We start from the raw sequence: 18,140 nt of genomic DNA, 5'->3' as shown, positions 1-18,140 counted from the left end.
AGGCTGCCACAATACGTTGTTTCATATCCTCTGGGGTTGTAGGCACATCACGGTACACATTCTCCTTTAACGTACCCCACAGAAAGAAGTCCAGTGGTGTAAGATCAGGAGAACGTGCTGGCCAATTTATGCGTCCTCCACGTCCTGTGAAACGCCCGGCGAACATCCTGTCAAGGGTCAGCCTAGTGTTAATTGCGGAATGTGCAGGTGCACCATCATGCTGATACCACATACGTCGACGCGTTTCCAGTGGGACATTTTCAAGCAACGTTGGCAGATCATTCTGTAGAAACGCGATGTATGTTGCAGCTGTTTTGGGCCCCTGCAATGAAGTGAGGACCAATGAGGTGGTCGCCAATGATTCCGCACCATACATTTACAATCCACGGTCGCTGTCGCTCTACCTGTCCGAGCCAGCGAGGATTGTCCACGGACCAGTAATGCATGTTCCGTAGATTCATTGCCCCGTGGTTTGTGAAACCCGCTTCATCGGTAAACAGGTAGAACTGCAACGCATTCTCTGTTAATGCCCATTGACAGAATTGCACTCGATGATTAAAGTCATCACCATGTAATTGCTGATGTAGCGACACATGAAACGGGTGAAAGCGGTGCCGGTGCAGTATGCGCATGACACTGCTTTGACTCAGTCCACCGGCTCTCGCAATGTCCCGTGTACTCATGTGTGGGTTCATGGCAACAGCAGCTAACACACAAACTGCACCCGCATCTCCTGTGACGGGCCTGTTACGGACCCGTTTCCGTGCTACGACCATACCTGTTGCATACCGTTGGCGGTAAATGTTTTGCAATGTGCGGCACGTTGGATGCTCTCTGTCCGGGCACCGTTCTGCATACACCCTGCAGGCTTCAGCTGCATTTCGTCGACACTCGCCATAGATGAATATCATCTCCGCCTTTTTAGAGTTCGAATACACCATGGTCGCAGTTCCTACAACTCTACACTATCACAGGCGTCTGGTAACACGGTGTACTACAGTTGGTCTGCATGCGGAGACGAATGCAGAATAACAATAGCAGCAAGCGCTACATGCGGACACTGCGACAGCTAGACCAAACCACAACAGTGCACTACAGCCACACTCGTAAACACGGTCGTCATCGTAAAAATGTCCCTGCAGATGCTGCTCGCCGATCGTGGCCCGTGTTTGTTACAACACGCAACTGAACGTCGGAGGTTTCAAGCGTCAACTTTAGGTTACAATACCTCCGGATGTAATTAACATTTTACAATGCAATAAACGGCACTGATTACGTATTTGTTTATATGTTCAGATGTGCTAACAAAACTAACGTGGTTCCATTTAAAAAAACGTAGGTTTGTGTTAAAAAACATACTTCCGTGCATTTTTATATGGTTTGTATCAAACAATTACACTAGCCCCTCTCCTCACGTTCGGTCTGTGGAATCGGTTCGTCAGTATTTGATGTGGTTTACGAAATACATCCAGCGGTAACGTTAGGTGACTCACCCTGTATATAGTTAAAGGCTACCCAGCCATTGACCTTCGTCTGTGTGAATGCGCACAGGTTGCCCGAACTCTTACGGGAATCGTTACTTTAGTTGCGCGAATAATGAGTGGATGGGCAAATATCTATTAGGTACATTACGTATGTAGATTGTGGACAGTTAGGAATGTGGGTCTCACGGGAAGCGGGCAAGGGAGAAGTCCCTGCAGTCGCGCTATTCATCTGTGTCCTCGGTGGCTCAGATGGATAGAGCGTCTGCCATGTAAGCGGTAGATCCCGGGTTCGAGTCCCGGTCGGGGCACACATTTTCAGAGGTCCCCATCAAGGTATATCAACAGCACCTGTCGGCAGCTGAGGGTTTCAATTAATTATCATTTACTGAGTCCGGTGGGGTGATGCTAAAGAGTATTATATGATGACAGTCTTGCAAGCCGAAATCGGTAACAGGTCCAATGAATACTTGCGAACATTCACAGTTTCTGCTTTCATGCAGGGGTTTTAAACTATTTTTACCAAACAACAACGGAAGAATCTATTAATTTATCACTTTGACATTTTACCAGAATGAGACTGACGTGGGACTAGGGTGTTTTATACCATAGAATTTTATTGTTAGAATAATTTGAAAAATTTGTAATGAGGTAACAGACGACAAAAAATCGTGATTGGTTGCACTTGCATGTTATTTAAATACTCCATTACTGAGCTTGTAAAAAGAGGTAAGATACTTTTGAGGCATCTCACAACAAAAAGTAGAGAATGGACGTACAAATCTGGAACATTGCTTTTTCGAAAGTAGACAAGATGCAACAGGATATTACTAAATAGATAGGATTCAAAAGGAAACTTAATGTATTCCTCGTTGCCCATTTCTTTTTGGTGTAACTCGGTATATAGAACCATAAATTAATGTTTACCGAAACATATTTTCAATAAATTGCACTGCTGTTTATTACATTCGTAAAAAAGTAATTTATTAAACTTAAATTTTGTAGTATTAATAAAGCTATAGAGTAACTTACATAATTTCGATATTTATAGAGTATAGTCTTGAATTTAAGCAGTGGTCCATTTGAATGATTACTTCGGAATTATGAATTATATTATAAAGCACTGCTGCAAGTAGAAACTACAACATAGAGCACAATACTATTTTTGAATTGTTTTGAGACATATTGACACTATGATGTTGTTATTATTTTATGCAACTGTTGTGTACAGGTCTTTCATTTTAGTACCGTTGCAAGTAATTTCTTCATGTAATTATGTCACATATAGACAAGTCATGCCTCATTTCTTCTCAACAGGTTACTACTGCAGGCCATTGCTATGACGGCTAGCGACCTCTCAGCTAGTGCGAAGCCGTGGGATCTACAAGTGGAGACTGTTAAAGTCATTTTCGAGGAGTTTTATGAGCAGGTATCGTTCGCAGATAGTTATATTCGTAATTGCTTTGCCGCTTCATGCGTGTAATGCAAATTTACATTTGACAGAAGAAACTGTTATGTCTCAGTACGAAATGGGGGAAATACAAAAAGTGCGCATAATTTGGTCTACGAACTAATGTGGTTTAGCTTCAGAAAATGTTTTGAACAGCGTGTATAAAAAATAAAGCTGACGTGTTAATTTTTTTTATTTCCTTTGCGTTTACTAATGATTATTTTCACTTACGATGGTAGATCACACTTCTGCACAAAGATCAAGTACCAACAGAAATCTATTACAAATCCAACAGATACGTTCAAGCTTATTGTGCTGTTTTTCTGTTCATAACCGTCTGCTGCATAGGTCGGATTTAAGTGCTCAACGATAGTATTATTACCATAGGATTCGTGGATAGTGCACGTAAGTGGTCCAGTTAACTGCACTAAAATTACTATAAAGCGTCGGTCATATTAACTGAAATGAATGTCACGGATATTCCTTGTTGTACACGAAGAAGCTACAGAATAAGTAAAATATAGTCCTTTCCAGTCCAACAAAGTTTTTCTGTGCCAGAGAAGCAGTCTTCATCTTTGAACGCTGACAGTAAACATGCTTTTTAAGAGACTGAAGGACACAATTCTCTGTAATTGAACGATTCTTCTACATTGTTTCACTGAATTTCACTGTAATATTTCATGAAGAAGATCTCAAGCATTTTTGTCACTATCGTGTCCCTTCTTCTCCCGTTACTTCTCCAAAAACTTATCCCATCGTGTCACGTATCTAATATCACATCTCTGTTTGGTAGCCACAGTTAAATTTTGTAGTAATGCACAGGTATTTACTTTCTTGGAGCTTCTCACTTATACTAGTGTAGTTCTAAATGTCTTTTCCTCATTCGTTGCCACTGCAATTTTACTTAATAACAATAGAGCACTTAGTATGACTCTATTCCACATGCCCTAATTTTGACATCGTGTATTTCTGCAAATTTCCTTTCTGTTTTTCATCATATTGTTCTGCTAAACACTTTACAAACAGTAAAAGCCAAACTGATTGTACGACAGTTCTCGCGGTTATCCACTCGTCGTTTCTTTGGTATTATGACGACAATACTTTTCTCTTTCATGACAACTCTTTTCTTTCGTGAATGTTGGCAGCATGTTCAAATACGTAACATTGCTTATCTAAAACTGTTTTTAGTTGCTCCATGGATATTTCATAGCCTTGCTAACTTGTCTTAGTCTGAATTATTCAGTTTCTTGTCAGGCATTGAATTAGAATAACTCAGTTTTTGTTCGACTATGAATGCAGTGTTACATTTCTCCTATAGTTAGCATCCAGTGTATTCTTTCCCTTGCATGACAGTTCTTCTCCGTCGTAAGTACATGTGCTGCACTCCCTTCGTTTGTATGCTCCTCTTCCTCAATTAGCCTCTTCACAGAGGTTTACGATCCTCATCTACTATAGTAACATGTTTTTACTTTCCACTTTACTGAAATTACTTTTATATATTACATTATCACTGTTGAGTACAGACGCGTCTTCTTTATTTCCATTATGTGAAACTGCAATTCTTTCTAACTAAGTTTCTTCGCAATGCGCTTTCATTTCATTTCTAGGCGAGCTAGAAAGATGTCTTCTCACCATATCCGTTGACCTCTCGGCTGTGCAGTCTTCTGGATACTCAACGATATTACATGAACTGTTATTTGCCTGCCCCTGGCTTCCCTGTACGTATGGCGATATCTCTGGCCATAAATATTTCCTTTCTTATTCTATTATGGTATTCTGGTAAACTCCTACAGTGAATTTCCGTTTATCTCAGAAGTGAACCGTAGAATTTCCACATAGTGTGCCACGTTTCTTGCTACTCTGATTTATTCTCTGCACAGAGCTGGTTCTACTGCGGGAAGTAAAGATTTTGTGTCTCAAGAGGAGCAAGAAGTTAACCACACATTAAACGACATTAAACGTAACTTTTGAGAATCCCAAAAAAAAGTATGTGAGAGAGGTGAATAAAAATATCGTAGGAACTGAAAGTGGAAATTGTGACTAATTGAATAAGAACCGATTGTGCAGATATTCAGATATTCTTGAGAAGATAATAAAAAAGTAAACAGTGCAGAAATACGCGAATGAGTGAATTGAGATGTTTGACAGCTATTCAACCCACTTAACCAGATAATTTGATAACGTATGGTATTAGATAAGCTCCTTCACTTATCAGAGCTATACCTAATCCATGAAAATAAGACACAAAAGATAAAAAATAAAGGAAAAATGAATTCGGGGAGTACGATAACAGAGATATAGGATGTTCCTTCTCCATCTCGAGGCATCTTTTCTAGTGAAACACTGTGTCCATAATGGAGAGCACGCTTTATTAACATTCGTCAGCAACCACTGACATCTGAAAGAGCCGATATTGGCGTAAGGGATCAGTCCTTTTTAAAAACTTAGTGTTCTGAACAGTTGCGACATCCTTGGGAACTTTCTACAGATACATTCGCAGTTCTACTTTTTTCATGAGTACTTGTACAACAACTTTCATTTAGTGATAATAACAGGGTTAATGTTTTAATATTCTATTGCTTATAACGCTTTGCACTTTGAGCTATTATATTTGTTTACCTTTGTGTTCACAGTCTTATATCAGTTAATTTACATTACTAAAATTGATGAATGTTAACTGCTTGGACACGTTCTCCGGACAAGAAAATGTAGTCAACTGTGCCCTAAAAACGTGTACCACTAATGATAACAACAGCGTGGCCTGAGCGAGGTTCCGTTTACACTAGACATGTCCAATCATTCCTGCTTCAAAACCTCCGTCAGCTCCGACAGATAGCGTGGATGCTGTATCTGAAGTTTTTTCTTTTTGCAATAGGTTCCCGAGAATTTTAAACGAGTGTCAAACCGGTTTTTTTTTTTTTTAAATAGAACAACGGAATTAAGGAAGCTTAGAGTTCAACCAGCCACGGACTAAGATATTATTAAGGAAGAAATACAATTTGGAGTTGCAAAGAATACCGGACGTGTGCTTTTCAAAGGACGCGTTCTGGCATTCACCTCTTATATTTTGGTAAACCACGGAAAACTTAAACTTAGATGGTCGAACGAGGATTTGATTTTCGATACGTCGAAATGAGAGTCACGTACGATAAGCACTGATCCACATTGCTCGATGGTACTTTGTAGTTGTAGCCAAGCAGCCTCAATTTTAGTTGAAGCAGAGTGGTGGTAGTGCTACCGGTCTCATGAGGTAACGTCAAAACGTGAATATCATTCAAGTATCTCTCAACTGTAAGTCCTATTTTGAAATATTAGAGACCCTCAAGTTGCATCAACCAGAGTGTCTCGAGATCTTCGGCGAAGGCGATGCCACGCCTTATTTACATCGGTGCAATAAACGATTCGTCTGATCTAATAAGGCTTTTCCAGTGTCATGGTTCTCTATTGATGTATATTTGCGGTCTAAAACGGGATGACTTTACATCCAAAAGTGAGTAAGCTGAGGAGCATGTTACTGCGTTCCAAAAGTCCACGCTGTAGAGTTCCCTTTGGATATTCATAGGAGAGGACGAATATCGCCATCCTGAATCATTTTTGTCCCGCTAAAACGTGCTAACGACCTAGTTCACAGTAATAGTCCTTCGGCTGTGTTTGTGAAGTGAATACCTTGTTCGCCGATTTGTCTGCCACCGCGGCTGAACCCGTAGAATAATGCGTATCAGTGCAGTAGCGAAATTCACCAATGCGGTGAATGCTACCATTCCCGTCACGTCCGCGATGAGAGAACGCCACGCGGTTAATATAAGACACGTTCCGCTCTGTTCCGCCTCCTTGGATGTTCTGAACACCTGAGCAGACTTTGCCAGTTCTCCTCATGCCAGGGCACGCTTTCTTTTTCTTGTCTGGAGAGCTTACTGCTTTGTTTATTATTTCTAAATCTCCCCTGTATAACGAGGAAATAAATACAAGGGCTGTTCGGAAAGTAAGGTTCTATTGGGAGGGAAATGGAAACTACAGTGAAACTCCGATGAAACTTTGTACAGATGTGTTGGGCAGTGTCTCTAGTAAGCCCGTCCATCGCTTCAGGTCACTCTTTTCAGTTCTGAACGCACAGCGAGCATGTAAAAATTCATAGAAAATAGTGTCTTCCGAAAGTATGAGGGCCTGGTAAGAGATTTCGCCTGATGTCACGCAGCCCATATAACATTACTGTTATACGTTTCCTTCTTCATGACAATTCTCAGCCACACTCTTCAGCGGTAATGAATATGCTCCTGCAGCGTTCTTTTAAGAAATTTATGTTTGAAATTTATGTTTGGTCACCTATAATACAGCCCCTGATTGGCTCCCCCTGAGTTTAATCTCTGCTCAAACGAAGCCTTGGCTATGAAGATAACATTTTGACACCAAAAACTAGCTGTAGGCCAGAGCAGGGAGTTGACGGAAAGTACAGGCGTATGCTTTCTGTGACGACTGAATTGGAAAGTTGGACCAACGCTACGGCAGATGTCTAAGTCGGAGCGGCAACTATGTAGAGAAGTAGCTGGAAGGCGTAGCTGACTACTGCAAATAAAACATTTTTGTTTTTCACATTGGTTTCCATTTCGCAACCGATCAGACCTTACTTTCCGCACAGTCTTCGTAGTATGATAAACCTGAGGAGTCTCGATACAAATCCTGACATCAACGTCTCTACTAATTTGTCATGACGCAAAAGGACATAAAATTTTTTAAAAAAGTTTTGTACTGTTTTGGAAATAGTCTTTCGGGGTACTTTCAAGACACAAGTTTTAAAAATATGATAGCTTATGGAAAAATAAATGTCTCTGTTTGCATTGAGACGCCTCTAGTACATTACCTGCATGCGCGGCCGCATCAGCTAATGGCAGTAGACGAGAGAAACTTATGGAGAAGACTGCGCTAAGTGAAGTGGTGAAGAGGCTTGGAAATGGATGTTGCTTGTAGGGCGACGCAGAAAGAGCGGCCGGAAGGACGCCGATCCCGATGATGGACCGCCGGCAGCCGGACCAGCAGGCCGCCTCACAGGTGGGAGGCCAGGCTCTCCTCTCTGTCTGTCCGCCAGCTGCGCGCTCTCCAGCTGCCGCCTGCCCGGCTACACGCGGCGCGCTTCACCCCTGCAGTCCACGTCTTCCACCTTATGTCTCGTTACTCCACACCTGTAGTGACTTTTAGATGTGCAATAAGGTAGTGAAAATGCCCCGAGCTGTGACACATCGTGTTTGACGTAAAGAAAATTTGCGCTTTGTTCCATGTAACCCCCATTTAGGTCAATGCTCTAGGTCTGACCTCCTTCCAGTGAGCATACTGCATCTTTGAAATACCCTCTCAGATAGCCGAATAGCCGAACACGCTTCCGGGATTCGGGGACGCTAGCCTGTTCCGAACTGAATCCGTCTAGCGGATAAGTGCGTAGACTTTCGTGGCAGTTGTCGATTGCGCTAAAGGTTCTTGGGTACGGTAGGTATCTGGTGATTCTTGCAGTGTCTTCCTGTGTGATGTTTCGGCCTTCTTACTGCGCACAGTGTGCTGCCGTTCCTGGAAGAGGACTGCAGCAAGAAGGCAGAAACATCGGATAGGAAGGATTCTGCAAGAATGACGCGCTAGCAGGAAAAATCTACGTCTGTACACATATACTCGACAAGCACAGTACTTTCTGGAAGACACAGTATACAAATATTTCTGATTTACTTTCCTATTCCATTCGCGTATTGAGCGAAGCAGGAATGAATCTGTGCTGTGTACGCGCCCTAATCTTTTTTTTATCGTATTGTCATAATCCCTACGCGAGATATACGATGGTTGTACGGTTGTCTTCGAATATAGTTTCTCTAAATAGACGCAACAGGGTTTCACGAGAACTCCATCGCCTTTCTTCCAAAAATTCCCTTTTAACTTCCCGAATAAAATTTATGCCTTCGTTATTTAAGATAAATCTCACACCGCCGATACATCGAAAACTGATCTGGATTAGAAAGAAACTTCTATTTAACCATAATTTTTTTTTACCAATAGTAATAAATTACGAGGGTAATCCCAAAAGTAAGGTCTCCTATTTTTTTATAAGTACATAGACCTGTTTATTTCTCCAGCGATTTACATCAGTTTACAGCTTGAACATTTAGCTATTTTTCGACATAATCACGATTTCTGTCGATGCATTTTTGTAGACGCTGTGACAGTTTTTGTATGCCCATGTCATACCAGCTCGCCGCCATCCTGTCAGAAAGTTATGAAACTCTTCTTTCACCTCTTCGTCGGAGCTGAATCGCTTTCCGGTCATATGTTCTTTTAACTTAGGGAACAGGTGATAGTCACTGGGGGCCAAGTCAGGTCTATAGGGTGTGTGGGTGATTATGTTCCACTGAAACTGTTGCAGAAGAGCAACGGTTTGCCGAGCGGTGTTTGGGTGAGCTTTGTCATGGAGAATGTGTACGCCATTGATCAACATTCCTCTTCTCCGGTTCTGAATTGCCCGTTTGAGTTTTTTCAGCGTCTCACAGTACCTGTCAGCGTTAATTGTGGTCCCAGCGATTCATCTCCGACGACGAGGTGAAAGAAGAGGTTCATAACTTTCTGAACAGCATGGCGGCGAGCTGGTATGACATCGGCATACAAAAACTGCCACAACGTTTACAAAAACGCATCTTCAGAAATGGTGATTATGTCGAAAAATAGCTAAATGTTCAAGCTGTAAACTGATGTAAACCATTGTAGAAATAAACAGGTCTATGTACTTATAAAAAAATAGGAGACCTTTCTTTTGGGATTACCCTCGTACTACTTCTCCCAGAAATGTTCCTTATAAATCAATTAAATTTGTTTTTATTTGTATATGGGCTAACTGCCTTACCGCAGTGATAACACCGGTCCCCGTCAGATCTCTGACGTTAAGCGCTGTCGGGCTTGGCTAACACTTGGACGGGTGACCGTCCGGTCTGCCGAGCGCTGTTGGCGAGCGGTGTGCACTCAGTCCTAGCGAGGCAAATTGAGGAGCCACTTGTCTGAGAGGTAGCGGCTCGGGTCACGAAAACTGACAACGGCCGGGAGAGCGGCGCGCTGACCCCATGCCATCCACATCCACATTCAGCAAAGCCCATAGGCTGTGGGTGACACGGCGGTGTGTCAGTATCGTCAGGCCTTCCAAGACCTGTTTCAGTTTAGTTCAGGATTTGTATATGGCTGAGTAGGCCTGCCACAGTAATGTAGTTGTGGATACGTTGGTCGCTTCTTTCAATCTATCTCGTTTTACTTCTGTTAAATAGTTATAGTCAGTTAAATCTGTAATAATGAAGTGTGCACGCCTTTAATTTGTCGGTGAACGTTCGCTTCCGCTTATTTCAAATGCATTTCACGCCACAAAAACTTCACAAATTGCAACAGCAATCTACCTATAAATTTTGTGTAGGCATCATTGCTCTTCGGAATTACTAGCCGGGCAGATGGTACACTGGACAACGCGCACTTGCTAATTTCTGTGATTGGATGAGCCAGTCGTATTTCAGGCAATTTTCTTGAGCACTAGAACTCTTATGGAGAACGCTTGGTATTAATCTTTTCAGCAACATTTTATTTGAGAATTCTGGAGCTTAAGATAATTGTTTGAAGTTCTAATTACCTTTCACCATGAAAAACGTTTTCCTTCTTTTTCTATGTAGCTCTCCAAAAGCTTACTACATCACAACAGTAACATTTCTTGTCAGCGTGTCAGCTATTTTTTCTTTCCTTCTTTTTTTACTTTTGAGATTTGTGAAACCAGTCAGTAAGAAAGACTCACAGCATCTGTCCATTCAGATGATACTCTGACAGAAGTGCTTACCTGAGTGAGAAAGCTGAGGCTACCACGAGCTGCTAATTGCTGCCTAAGCACCCGATATCCAGTTACGTTGCTCTCATGTGCAGTATACAAATTTTTCAGGGCGATGCTGAGAAGTTGGCGGGCCAAATGCCCGCCCCTCTCATGGATCGCGACAAGAAATGTGACCTTGCAGAAATTCAGGTGACAATAAGAAACACATCTCAAATTAATATTTTCAATTGGGACGTTTTATAGATGGGATGTTAATTTAGTTACACTTAGTAGCTTTGCTAGTCTCTCAAAATATCCTGCACTAATAAACACCCAGCACCATAACAGTCAATGTTTTATGAGAGCATAACACATGCTTAGAGCACCAGCTTTGTCTTAAAAAAGAAATATATTCTCTTTGGTAACTTGCATAAAATAATAAATTAAATTTTGCCCCCATAAAGTATTATGGTATACCACGACTCTCCATACTAACACACGGAGTTCTTTTAAGTTCTGGAAAATTCCTGAAACTTTACTTATACGAGGGGCGTTCAGTAAGTAACGCAAAGCATTTTTTTTCTGAAAGCAGGTTAGTTTTATTTATGATTACAATACATGATATTATTCGCTGCTCTTTCCGCCACAAAACCCTAATTTTCAACATTATCTCCGTTCGACGTCGCGGCCTCACGCCGCATTACTGAGACGGCCTGTGTCCCCGCATTCTACTGGTTGACGTTGAAGCCAACGTCTCGCTGCATCAATAACCTCCCCATCATCCACGTACTGCTTCTCGTGGCGTGCCTCCTCCATTGGACCAGACAGATGGAAATCGAGAGGTGCGAGATCCAGGCTTTATGGTGGATGAGGAAGAGCAGTCCATTGAAGTTTTGTAAGCTCCTCTGGTGTGCGCTAACTTGTGTGAGGTCTTGCGTGCCCACAGAGAAGGAGAAGTTAGTTCACATTTTTGTGGCGACGAAGAGCTCAAGTCATTTCTTCTACAGCCTGCATATCAAACACAATAGCCCCTTCAAACTTCCAGAACGCCTTCAGCATGACTTTATCGGACGAAGGTACGGCTTTGAACTTCTTCTTCGGATGAGAGGTGGTGTGGTGCCACTCCGGTTCGAAGTGATGAACCTGTGTTTCATCGCCTGTGACGATGTTCCACAAAAAGTTGACACGATCAGCCCCGTAACGTGCAAGCAATTCAGCACAGATGGTCCTTCATTGCTCTTTATGATCTTCTGTTAGGTAGCGAGGAACCTAGCGGACACATTCCTTTGGGATCCTAACTGGTGGACGAGTGTGTCAGTACCACCAACAGAGATTTACATTTGACCAGAGAGGTGTTTCATTGTGATCCGTCGATCACCTTCAATGGGAGTGTCCACACGTTCCAACATTGTAGGAGCCACAGCTCTATGCGGCCGACCGGCACGCGAGGATCGGACAAGTTTGCGCTACTTTATGGCAATGATTATAAACACCTCATCGTGCTTTTGTCCACTGCCTGGTCCCCGTAGAAATTCTGCAAGTGTCAATGAATATGTGCTCTGGTTTTCGTCAAAAGAAACTCAATGACAGCTCTCTTCTTAGAATGCAACTCCGTACAGGAAAATTGTGGGGGCTAAAGCGGGAATATTCCACGATTTCTCACAACACATTTCGCATTTTTCCAACCGGAAGTGGGCGAGAAAAAAAGTGTTGCATTACTTACTGAACGCCTGTCATAGTTACATGTAAGTTTAGTTGTAAGTAAGTAGAAAATTTATATGTACATAATGATTTTCTCCATTAATTCATTGCAGTGGATGAGGATTGCTTTACAAACAGAAAATGTGGAATGTTTTCTGATTCTTTACAGTTTCAATCAGTGATAAAGCTCTTAAAGCATTTGTTTTCCTGTATTACTGCATTCTGGAAATCTTGTCTGAAGGAAAAATATTTCACACGTACCATTCCGCTCACAGAATGTGCTTTAAACCAGACTAATCAGTGTGGTAGTTTCTCTGTTTGTAAATACATAACCTGTTGCCAGTAGCACGATGATTGCCCTCGAAGTGATACTGTAAGGTACATCTTTAGTCGTATCATATTACTAGAAATATTGCTGTGGATAGGCCAGAACGATTTTGGAACCCACAGGACAACTATCGTTACTGCTAGGAAATTATTGGATACATTTCAGTGATATAAATTGTTTAAGAAAGGCAAGTGAGCTTAAACAAAAAATATGTTTTATGCTATGGATAGGGTATTACTCCTATCTGATAGAATTAGTGTATTTAAAATCACGCAACGAGTCTGTTTTGTGCTTCCAATCTGGTGGGCATTAAAACTTCAACACTAGGAAGACTGAAATAAAGATACTTTTCGTATTGTGCATATAAAGAATAGCAACGGCTCTAATCCAATTGGTCATCGAGCCGAACCGATGCTGGATGACAGATAGTGGTATATCATTCCATGTTGCCTAAAGTCTCCGTCAGAGTTGATTAATCGTACTGGTTGGTGAGTAGTGGTATGTCTGCCCCTCAGAAGCCCATGATAAGATGTTTTCGATGGGTGACTGACCTGAAGTAAGTGCTGATGGGCAACAGGTGAAGACCTTCTGTACCCAATCAGTACAGGAAAGCATGACCAACATGTAATCTTAGGATCTTAAATTGTGTTGCTAGGAGATATCAGGAGACCTCAACTGCAACATATCAGAAATATAAAGCCGCTGTCCAAATTATCGGATTTGCTAAAACAGATCCATCGCAATGCTCTATGCAGAACAGTGACTCATCTTAATTGAAGACGTAGTGCTACTCCTGTGTCAACGCTATCATTGGGCGCACCACTATCAGCACACCCCTCTCTCTCTTCGGCCCAAGGGTATCTCAGAATCTAGACACTAGATGTTAACAGCAAGGGTTAGAAAAGATAAAAGCAGTGAAGCTGCTTGATTAAAAATTAGATTGTGAACAGTTTCGTATTTGAATTGAGCTGGTACGTGCAAAGACTGCAATAACCCTATGCTACGAGAAGAAATAATGTGTTACAGAAAATGCAGGATAAAATAAACACACATTCCAATAATTTCTACAAAATGTAAAACGTGATAGATCCTTAACGACCTGAATTGATTTACATAACACAAAGAAGTCCGTCATATTAATTAAAAGCTCTGACATGCTTTTGAAATGCAAATCCAATCTTGTACATGTACTGTCCAAAATTTATGTGAATGAGGACAGATTTTTTTTATGCTTAGGATGATTGCAAAGCAGACACGAATGTAACTAACGATCGTTTAAACAAAAATGAATTTTTAATATATGTCGTCTTTAAATCGGATTAAAAAGTATGAAATAATTTCTCTTAGCGCCATACAGATTCCAATCCCCATTCAGATAGTTCTGAAAATTTGTGATTGTGAATTTCTAATAGTTATGAAAATTCTTGTAAGATCCAAACACGTGGTGCGCATGCAATATATAATAGTAATGAAGTTTTAAATCTTACAAGCATTTTGATAGCTATTAAAAATTTACGTTCTCAAATTTTCAGGACTATCTTATGGGGTTAGGGATCTGTATGGCCTAGGAGAAAACATTTTATTATTTTTAGTCCAATTTAAAACGTGGTATATTGAAAATTCATTTTAATTAAATAATTATTTTCTGTATTTTAGTATCGTATGTGTGAAATTTTTCAAGCAATTTCTAGCATTTTGCTGAAATTACAACAGAGACGCTTGATACATTTCATATTTATTTCAGTTTCTCTTCACCTGACTGAACCAATATGTTGCTTCTTCCCATGTGTATCTCGCGAAAAGTCAGTGAAAGCAAAGACTGCAGGTATTCGAGCTCACCCAGCAATCGTTCTTCTTGCTTACCATTCGCAACTGCGACAGGGTAAGGAGGAAATGGCAGTGGTAAAAACGTGATAAAAAACGATTAATCGCTCGGCTTGTGCGAAAGTGCTCTTAGAACCTGTCGCCAAAGCTTTGCAATGTTCTATTTGAGGCAGGCCACATAATTAGTTTAGACAACAGTTAAGTAGAACTAACTGATGTAATTAACAGCTTAATGAATTATTCACTAGGCGCTATCAGCATTGTTGTGCGTTTAGAGATATTTGAGTGATACCTGTATTTTTGGTAATATTAGTTACAAAATTAATGTAATAAGAGTTAACTGACATTTTGCTCCTATTTGCAGCGGCTTTATAAAAAAAAATGAAAAGGGAGAAGAAGACAGAGTACTGAATATCATTTAATACTAATGTTAAGTACTAATCATGACTCATATCATTAGTGTGACTCAAGTTTCATGAATTTTGTTAGCTACTGGGATACCATAAAAATCACCACATTCATGATACTTATAAATTACTTAATTTATGACCTTGAGAAGAAATATGTCTTTTTCAGTTTAGCGCTTCTAGAACTTCACAGTATTTGAAACTTATGAACCACCTGGAAATTTTACTACAGTGGAATGTTCATTGCGTCTAAAGCGTTTCATGTATTATACATGGTTGTCGACGTTGTTAAGTTGTAAGAATCTCAGGAAAAGCAGAAAGACTGATTTTTGTGTTTAACGAATTTGAATTCCCACGCTGGGGGCCGACTGTCGCTGCAGCGCTCTATTTCAGTGAATTTTCTGCGTGCTTCAGCAACTACGACTAGCCGCCACTTTCAGCCTCCAAGGTGGGCTCAGCGCCTACACTTTTGTGGCTGTTAGGTAAATTAATCGACAGTAGTCAACCTCTGGTCCACTTATGGCACCTCATTTGTAGTTTTTCACTAACACACGTGTAGTTACCTTGGAGCCGTCATCAGAACAGAAGCGAACCAGAAAATCAAGTTACTAAACGTCACACCGTTTTGGCCAGATTACTAGACAGTTCCAGTCTTGACCCTACTGAGCGAATCAGCCAAACTAGTTGAAGAATTATTTAAAAGGATTTGGTGCAGCATTAATAATATACTGCAAAAATTCCAACCAGGGAAAAGGCGACATTTAAGATAGTACTCTCACTTCATATTCACAAGAAACTGGAGACAATGGCCCTGCCCTTGTAGACACAGTAACACTTAAAGGACACAATTCGCTTAACTTTACAGCTGTTGGTATGCTGTAGGAGTATTGTAGAAATGAATGTTAGAGATATTAAGCATGTACAAGGAAGGCGCGACTGAGGTATAGAAAATTATGCCAGCGGTGTACTTGTGAGAAGACGTTTGAACTTCGTCCGATCACGTCCATCTGTTTGTTTACCTATAGCTCACCATGTGGGTGGCCTGTATATTCAACAACTGCCCGTCGTTTCCGTATTGTTTCAGAATGCTATGAGAAACATTCGATGTTTATTTATAAATGTCCGTATTGATCACATAAATAGTACAATTCGCAGTTACCTGTTTCGGACATTGCCATCTATAGATCTGTTACAAATAGACAAACAGTGGTGTAACCAACAAGTTCAATTAGCTACAGCGAAATCCACAACAGGCCTAGTCACACATAAGAAAAATAAAACAATTAAAGTGTTTAACAGCGATGCATACCAGCCATACATAACATAAAAGTATTGCGATGTAAGTATCAGTGTCAAAATTTATAATCTAGGTACATACATTGATCAGCCAGAACATTATGAGTACCTACGTAATAGCCGATATGTCTACCTTTGGCACGGATAACACAACGATGCGTCGTGGCATGGAAGCAATGAGGCCTTCGTAGTTCGCTGGAGGGAGTTGGCACCACATCTGCGCCAGCCGCGGTGGCCGAGCGGTTCTAGGCGCTACAGTCTGGAACCGCGCGACCGCTACGATCGCAGGATCGAATCCTGCCTCGGGCATGGATGTGTCTAATGTCCTTAGGTTAGTTAGGATTAAGTAGTTCTAAGTTCTATGGGACGGATGACCTTAGAAATTAAGTCCCATAGTGCTCAGAGCCATTTGAATCATTTTTGCCGGCCGGAGTGGCCGAGCGATTCTAGGCGCTACAGTCTGGAATCACGGTCGCAGGTCCGAATTCTGCCTTGGGCATGGATGCGTGTGATGTCGTTAGGTTTAGTAGTTCTAAGTTCTAGGGGGCTGATGACCTCAGAAGTTAAGTCCCTTAGTGCTCAGTGCCCTTTTGAACCATTTTTGAACCACATCTGCAAACTCAAGTCATCCAATTCACTTAAATTCCAGGGAGGGGGGACGATGAACTCTGACCCCACGTTCAATCGCATCCCAGATATGTCCGATCGTGTTCAGATCTGGCGAACTGGGGGCCCATCACATGAATCAGAACTCGCCACTGTGCTCCTCGAACCACTCCATTACACTTCTGGCCTTGTGAGAAGCCGCATTGTTTTGTTGAAAAAAGCCACTGCCGTCGGGAAACATGATCGCCATGAATGGGTGTACGTGGTCTGCAACCAGTGTACGGTACTCCTTTGGGGTCATGGTGCCTTGCTCGAGCGCCATTGGACGCATGGATGCCCACGTAAATGTTACCAACAGTACAATGGAGCTGCGCCAGTTTGTCTCCGTCTCGCCGTACAAATGTCAAGGAGCTGTTCCCCAGAAAGACGACGTTTATACGCACTCCCATTGGCTTGATGAGGAAGGTCTGGGGATTCATCAGACCTTGCAACGATCAGCCACTCACTCAGCATTCAGTGCATTTCAGTCGTAGTTGCTGATGTCGTGGTGTTACTATTGCCAAATGCATCGATCGTCGGCCGCAGAGGTCTATCGTTACGAATGTTTGCTGCACTGCGTGTTCAGACACACTTGTACTCTGCCAAGCATTAAAATCTGATGTTAATTTCGCCACAGTTCGCCACCTGAACTGTTTTACCAGTCTTCCCAGCCAACAACGTCCGACATCTGCAATGAGGGGTGACCACTGAACCCCACGACGTCTGGAAGTGGTTTCACCTTGGTTTCGCCACGTGCCGAAGACACTCACCACATCACTCCTCGAACACCCGACAAATCGCACAGTTTGCGCAACGCTCTTGCCGAGCCTCCTGGCCATCACAATCTGCCCTCGGTCTAATTCAGATAGATCCGAGCCTTCCCCATTCTACACACGGACAGCACACTCACAGATACCACATGCACTGTACGTGCGTCTGACTAGCAGTCATTCCTCGCCAGGTGACGCTGCTATCAGCTGGTCGTGTTTATGTAGATAGTAGGTCGGTGGACCCGGCCGGAGTGGCCGTGCGGTTCTAGGCGCTACAGTCTGGAGCCGAGCGACCGCTCCAGTCGCAGGTTCGAATCCTGCCTCGGGCATGGATGTATGTGATGTCCTTAGGTTAGTTAGGTTTAATTAGTTCTAAGTTCTAGGTGACTGATGACCTCAGAAGTTAAGTCGCATAGTGCTCAGAGCCATTT

At 42.0% G+C, this 18,140-nt stretch overlaps 1 protein-coding gene across 1 annotated transcript in view; it reads left to right on the top strand.

Moving 5' to 3' along the window:
* The window catches only part of LOC126187476 (probable 3',5'-cyclic phosphodiesterase pde-5), a 759,019-nt gene that overhangs the window by 673,432 nt on the left and 67,447 nt on the right, over positions 1-18,140 (top strand). The window contains exons 14-16 of the mRNA XM_049928583.1: positions 2,799-2,910; positions 7,897-7,977; positions 10,868-10,948. Coding sequence (XP_049784540.1) covers positions 2,799-2,910; positions 7,897-7,977; positions 10,868-10,948 — 274 coding nt within the window. The remainder of the gene's footprint in view (positions 1-2,798; positions 2,911-7,896; positions 7,978-10,867; positions 10,949-18,140) is intronic.

The sequence above is a fragment of the Schistocerca cancellata genome, chromosome 1 (genome assembly GCF_023864275.1).
Source record: "Schistocerca cancellata isolate TAMUIC-IGC-003103 chromosome 1, iqSchCanc2.1, whole genome shotgun sequence".
Lineage (NCBI taxonomy): Eukaryota > Metazoa > Arthropoda > Insecta > Orthoptera > Acrididae > Schistocerca > Schistocerca cancellata.
The sequence above is the reverse complement of the archived record's forward strand: the minus strand, read 5'-3'. Positions and strand labels throughout refer to the sequence as shown.